This window comes from Haplochromis burtoni, unplaced genomic scaffold (assembly GCF_018398535.1).
Source record: "Haplochromis burtoni strain Fernald_Lab_line unplaced genomic scaffold, NCSU_Asbu1 Contig_2610, whole genome shotgun sequence".
Lineage (NCBI taxonomy): Eukaryota > Metazoa > Chordata > Actinopteri > Cichliformes > Cichlidae > Haplochromis > Haplochromis burtoni.
The window spans coordinates 4,481-11,224 of NW_024584971.1; the positions used below are offsets into that span (position 1 = coordinate 4,481).

General features: G+C 40.3%; 1 protein-coding gene across 1 annotated transcript; it reads left to right on the forward strand.

Moving 5' to 3' along the window:
• Positions 1-3,374: 3,374 nt before the first annotated feature.
• LOC121813788 (zinc finger BED domain-containing protein 5-like) lies at positions 3,375-4,687 on the forward strand (the record flags this gene model as incomplete). The annotated part of the gene is given in 1 exon segment (XM_042217689.1): positions 3,375-4,687. A coding segment is annotated over 1 exon segment (1,107 nt), but the record flags the coding sequence as incomplete, so codon positions are not given.
• Between the last annotated feature and the right edge of the window lie 2,057 nt (positions 4,688-6,744).

The window sequence follows — 6,744 nt, forward strand, 5'->3', positions numbered from 1 at the left end:
AACACTGGGGACAGAATCACAAGATCCAAATGCTAAACATTAACTGTTATATGTGAGGTGACGTGTTTGTCGCATGAAGCCAAGTAAAAAGATTTGTAGGACTGAAAAATAACTTTGGGCTCCACACTTGTTTGTAACCCAGTGTTGATCTGCAGTACACCCCTGTGTTTCCACCCTTGGTTTAATTAGGTTGCTTCATTATTAGTCTGAATGCAACAGCTCACTGAGAGTCTTCAAAAGTTGATTCTGTCCATCTGGACGTAGCAGAGGTTGGCACTTAACAGATGGTACATCCGTCACCATCTTATAATGCTGTGATTGCAGCCATTCCCCAACTCTCTGTGAATGGTACTCATGACCATTGATCAATAATTGTTGATCAATGGTCATGAGAATTTGCATAATCATGATGAAGGAACTTACCTCCCAGCCCATTGTTCCTGCAGTCAGCTGAGACTGAAGAAGTCACCTGGATGAGTGACGAAACGTTTCTCCCACAAAACGCTACGTCCAGATGAACAGAATCAATGTTTGGAGATTTACTTACCTGGATGATTGAGAATGCATCAGGAAGCTCACTGAGAGGTGTAAGGCCTTCTCTTTCTTTTGTTTGTTCTTGGGCTCCCACTTTTCTTTCCTTCTCTGTATTTATGAAGAACACTACAGCCACTTTGTGGCATCTTTTACACTGTATACACTGTAATTCCAGCCGTGCAGGTAATATACAGACATAACATTTATCAAAAATATTAAACAATTTAACACTAAATTGCTCGTGATGTCTGTAAGCGTCTACACATGAACCTAAGATGATACACGATCATATACATTGGAAAAAATGTTTCTCACGATTAGGCAAATAAGCGAATGATTTCTTCGTGCTCCAAAATGTGAAGAGTCGTTGTTTTTGAACAGAGTGCTCAAAATTCTGCTTTCTTCCAATTAAGGAGAAAGTAAGTAGCATACACTGAGCCACCATTTGTAGAAGTGTGAATTGGGAACACACTACTAAATCTGAATTCATTCAAATGTTTACACCAGCAAATGAAAGCCAAATATTTGCCTAATTATCCCAGATGCTGTCTTGATCAACAGAAGGAAGAGACAAAGAGTGAGACAGAAATGCAGAATAAATTGCATTCTTTAGTGATGCATGATAGATAAGCTTTTTTCTAAACAGTGAGATGACACAAACGTAATCTTCGTGAGATATGCTCCATGTGAAACGAACCATTACAAAGTTATAGCTAAGATATTTGGATAGAGAACACCCACTGATGCTTTGTACAATGGAGGAAATCAATATTTGATTGTTAATACATGTTAATGTTAATACATGTTAATATAAGTGTGTGAGTGCAAACATTAGTAAGACATGTAAAATGATTAGTTTTATCTTCATTTATAAATTAATTTATATGAATTACTTTTCTCATCTTTTTCCATTTTTATCAAGTTTTCTTATCTGTAAACACACAAACACATGCGTGGCCTTAAGTACGCACAAGATCATCAGATTTATTATTTTTTAAAATAACAATGACAAGTTCTCAGTTTTCATTATTGGACAAAGAGCCCTACACATTTTATAAGAACAGACTACACAATACCAAATAATTTTACCGTTAGTGTTTGAGAGCTAATCATGAAAGAGTCTGAAAACGTTTATTCTGTTACATGTTTGTTTGCCATAAAAAGAAAAGGCTGCCAGTGTGAATTCTCTTAGTGTGCTTTTGCTTTTCTTGTAGATAAAGAGCATGTGATGACTCCAAATGAAACCTGAATACCCCAATCAGACTCTGAGAAGCAATAATGTGATGATGAAAGGATTGCAGTATCAAAGCAGAAGTCAGAGTAGAGTGATTGGGGAGCGGGGCTCACTTTCTTAATCTGCCAAGGACTACAGTGCACAAATGGGAAAGAGGCCAGAGAAAAGTCACCAAACAAGGAACTAAAATGAAGAAAGATGGAGGCCTGAAACAGGGATAAGAAGGTGTGCAAACCAAAGCATGATCATAAGAAAAACAAAGAAAAATGAGTTGCTGAAGGCAGTTTCTACCTTTTTTAGATACTCTTTGGATATAGAGGTGTCACACTGATTTGTTGTGTACTGTACTCATGTTCGGCTTGACTGCTGATAAATCGTTCATTGAGAGATTTTGAATATCTTTGTGAGTCCTGAAACAACAAAATCGGTAAGGAGAGAAAAAGAAAGACTCTTTTTTAAAAAAAATAAGAAGTCAGTCACCAAATACTGACCTTCACAAGTGACACTAGCATGATCGTCCCCTGATCAGGGTCAGCTGGAGGATCACACAGCAACAGCAGGAAGTAGAGCAGTGAATGTAGGCTCTATATGACATATAGCAGTAGTTCCCAAACTACCGTACGCGTACCCTCAGGGGTACGCAAGTGGCTGTAGGGGGTACGCGTGGGTTGGGGTTGGAGTGGGGATCAAAAGTTTTAAAAGCCGAAATTTGCGCTAATGCAGTTTTATTTGCCTGTCAAATACATGACTATATACCACCCTCTGGTGTTCAGCAAAAAAATAGCTCTGACAAAATACATGGGCGTGATTTGCCCAAATGACTGACACCTAACAGTTGAAGTTGCCTCCAAGCATTCAGTGCAGCGCGAAAATGGACAAGTGGTTAACAAGAAAAAAAGGCCCTACCACAGAGACACCGGCCACAACAACCAATAAGCTCATATCTGAAGATGCATTTTCCAGTGACCGCACAGGTGATTGTTCAACAACAATGTGTTCGTCAGATTTGGATGCTAGCAGTGCTAGCAGGGATGTATCTGTGGTTACTAGCCAAGTGGCTAACATAGCTGGAGCCAGCCATGTGGAAAGTGATGAAGTGTCTGATGCAGAGCGTCAAAGTGGGAGAAAGCATGACAGCTCGGACTGTAACACAACCTCATCAAAGAAGCGCAAATATGATGACAATTATATTTCGCTGGGGTTTACGTGTATAAATATTGGTGGATTTCCCCAGCCACAGTGTGTTATTTGTGCAAAAGTATTGTCTCAGAACTCAATGAAACCTTCACTTTTGCGCAGACATTTAGAGACAAATCATCCCCATTTGAAAAATAAACCAAGGGAATATTTTGAGCGACAGCTAAAATCACTTTCAACAAGTAAAACCTGCATTCAGGTGCCAGATCTTATGAATAAAAACAGACTACAAGCATCGTACATGGTCAGTTACAGAGTGGCTAAAAACAACAAACCCCACACTATTGTGGAGGACCTCATTCTCCCTGCTGCTTTAGATATGGTAGGGACAATGTTGGGGGAAAAGGCAAAAAAGACGATACAGTCCATTCCATCATCAAACAATACTGTCTCACGGCGCATCAATGCAATGTCAGAAAATGTTTTACAGCAGCTACTTCTGCGCATACGCCACAGTGAATGTTATGCAATACAGCTAGATGAGTCCACGGATGTGGCTGGCCTGGCGCATCTTCTCGTATATGTGCGCTACATTCATGAAGGAACCATCAAGGAGGACATGCTGTTCTGTAAACCACTGGAACAAAGGACAACTGCCGCAGATATTTTTCAAAAGCTGGACACATTCATGAACACACATGGACTCGTGTGGGACAGATGTGTTGGCATCTGTACTGATGGCGCACGGGCCATGACTGGGAGACACGGAGGTGTGGTTTCGCGTGTGCAAGCAGTCGCGCCAGATGCCTCCTGGGTACACTGCAGCATCCACCGAGAGGCTCTTGCTGCAAAGGGAATACCTGTCCGTTTGAAACATGTTTTGGACACGAGTGTAAAAATGGTTAACTTTGTGAAAGCCAGGCCGCTGAACTCCCGCTTATTTGCTGCGTTGTGCAATGAGATGGGCAGCGAGCATGAGACATTATTACTCCACACAGAGGTTCGCTGGCTATCTAGAGGGAAAGTGCTGACCCGTTTCTTTGAGTTGAGGGATGAACTTAAAGTTTTCTTCAGTAACCATCCCTTTGAGCTGTCTGAACATTTGCATGATGAAGAGTACCTTACCTGCCTGGCTTATCTGTGTGATATATTTTCTCGTCTGAACGAGCTCAATCTCGGATTACAAGGCGTTTCTGCAACTATATTCAATGTTCAAGATAAAGTTGAGGCCATGATAAAGAAGTTAAACCTTTGGAAGAACTGCTTGGATACAAACAACACTGAAGTCTTTCCTGTGCTGCATGATTTTCTGTGCTCTAATGATCTCACACTATCTAAAAGTGTAAAGCGCGAATGTAACGTGCACCTTGAGGAGCTGGCGGTGCAGTTACACCGATACTTCCCAGAGACGGACGGCTCAAATGATTGGATACGTCACCCGTTCACCGCTGTGCCTACTTCGTTATCACCGTCTGACCAGGAGAGCCTAATTGAAATTGCCACAGATGGATCTCTAAAAGTTGAACACGCTCAAAAGAACCTGGCGGATTTCTGGATAGCGCTGTCAAGACTCTGATGCCTTTCGCCACCACATACTTATGCGAAAGGGGATTTTCTGCTTTAACAAACATGAAAACAAAATACAGAGCAAGACTTTGTGTGGAAAACGATTTAAGACTCAGCCTTTCCCAAATTGAGCCAAACATTGAAGAGCTGTGTGCCTCTGCTCAAGCACATCCATCACATTAAATAAAGTTCTGTTTAATGAAAGTTCATGGCCTTTATGCACTCGACAAAAAAGTGAATTCTAATAAATCCTTTGATACACTGCTAGTATTAAGTAGTAAAGTTTGTTATTAAAACTCTGTCATTACTAAAAAATATTGATAAATTTATTTGGTGGTGAGAAATAATCGACTGTGCAGTATTTATTTTTATGCATGCGATATTGCAATGTATTTATAGACACTAATTAAGAGTCATTCGTAGTAGGGGGTATGCGGCTGAGGGTGACATGTCTCAAGGGGTACGTGGCTGGAAAAAGTTTGGGAAGCACTGACATATAGAATTCTTACTGTGTTTGGGGATTTTTGTTAAGAGGAAAAAGCAGCAGGGTTTGAGAAACAGGGGCTCTTTTTTCTGGTTACAATAAGTCTAGACCTCGATCTAACTGGGCATCACATGTTCCAGGAGGGACACCAGAGGATTCCCAAGACAGCTGACAAACAGGATCTCGTTTTTTCTCTTTTCAGCTGTTCTTTGTTTTTTGTATGTTTGTTTTCTTATAGCTACAGCAGTCGGAGAAGCACTTTCACTTATGCGCCCTCATAGTTTTTTCATGTATTTTCTCCCCTTCGCTTTGTTCCTGCCTTTTAACACTGCATCACCATATTACACATACACTTACAAATAATAACAGAAAGAAAAAAGTAAAAACACAAACAAGAGGAGCCTTTACAGGGTCTATAGAGCTCATCTCGAAAAAGCAAATAAGTACAACAATGCACTCAGATCCTGATACTGACTGCAAGAGCTGCCAGGCACGAAGGCATTAAAAAAGTTGATTCTAATAATAAAGACAACCAGCCATTCAAGCGCTGAAGGTGAAAATGATCTTGAACGATTATTGTCTACATTTAGTCACTGAGCGTAGTAGAGCAAATTAATTAAAAAAATCTTGACTTTTTCTTGATTTTTTGACCCTTTTAAAAACAAAGTTTTTTGTTTACAGCCCACCTAAGTAGAGACAATTTGTTGTTGTTTTTACAGCTGATCCATTGTAAAAAAAAAACCCCAAAACAAACAAATTTTGATAGATTATTTAAACAAACAGTAACGCTTTTGTCAATTCTTTATCTATTCCTTAATTACTCTGGAGAAGCAGGAACGGCTGTGGAGGAGGTCTTTATTAAAATGTAAAATACAGTTCAAAGTCATATATTTATGCTCTCCTTCACATTTTCCAGCAGGCCAGATTGGAGTCCTTTTCTGTCCAGGTCTAGCACACTGGCCTTATGTTTGGCACCCCTGCTACAAAAATGTCTTTTTGCTCAGTACGATGGCTCTCTGCATCCTGAAAGCTTTTTTAAGAAAGGAAGAGTTGAACACCTTTATGGTACTGAGCAGGTACATGTTTTTATTTGAATGATCAGCAACCTTTTTCTTCCAGCATGCCCAGAGGAACTCCTGCACTTCAACTAAAACTGTAAGTTTTTTTTTTCCAATCCATCTGAGAAGAAGTTATGTGGAGACCTCCAGAGGCTACCAGAATGTTTTTGATTTTTGCTTTGCAGACAAAGGGAAACAGTCTCTCATGTTCTCTGACAAAGACAAAGCCCTGCAACCAGCTCTGAAATAAGCCTAAAAATCAATATGAGATTCAAGGCCAAACACAGCAAGTAGCACATTCTGATTGCTGACAGTAATAATTCTTTGCACAGATATGCTTCGACTTCCCCTGACAGTCACAGAGACCGCGGCGCCATGAGAACGCCACATCAATCCTCTGCTGTAAACATGTGGATGCACTGTTATTCCATTTTCTATATGAAGAATTCATTCCATTGCCCATACCTATGTGTCAGAGCAGCAGGGTTTATGCTGGTTAAGTGCGACTAGTTTAAATCCCCAAGTGAGCTGAAAGCTACAAGCAGAGAATGTGACATGAATAGCATCCATCCCTTTAAGCAGCTGCTGTGGAGGCGCTCGTCCTAAAGTTTAACATTAGACAGAAGAAGACTTCGAAATCTTGTGTTTAAGCGTTCAGATGCAAAAGCCTCTAAATCTCTGTGGAAACAAAACAGAAAGTGATATCAGGCAATTGTTACACTGTTGAAATG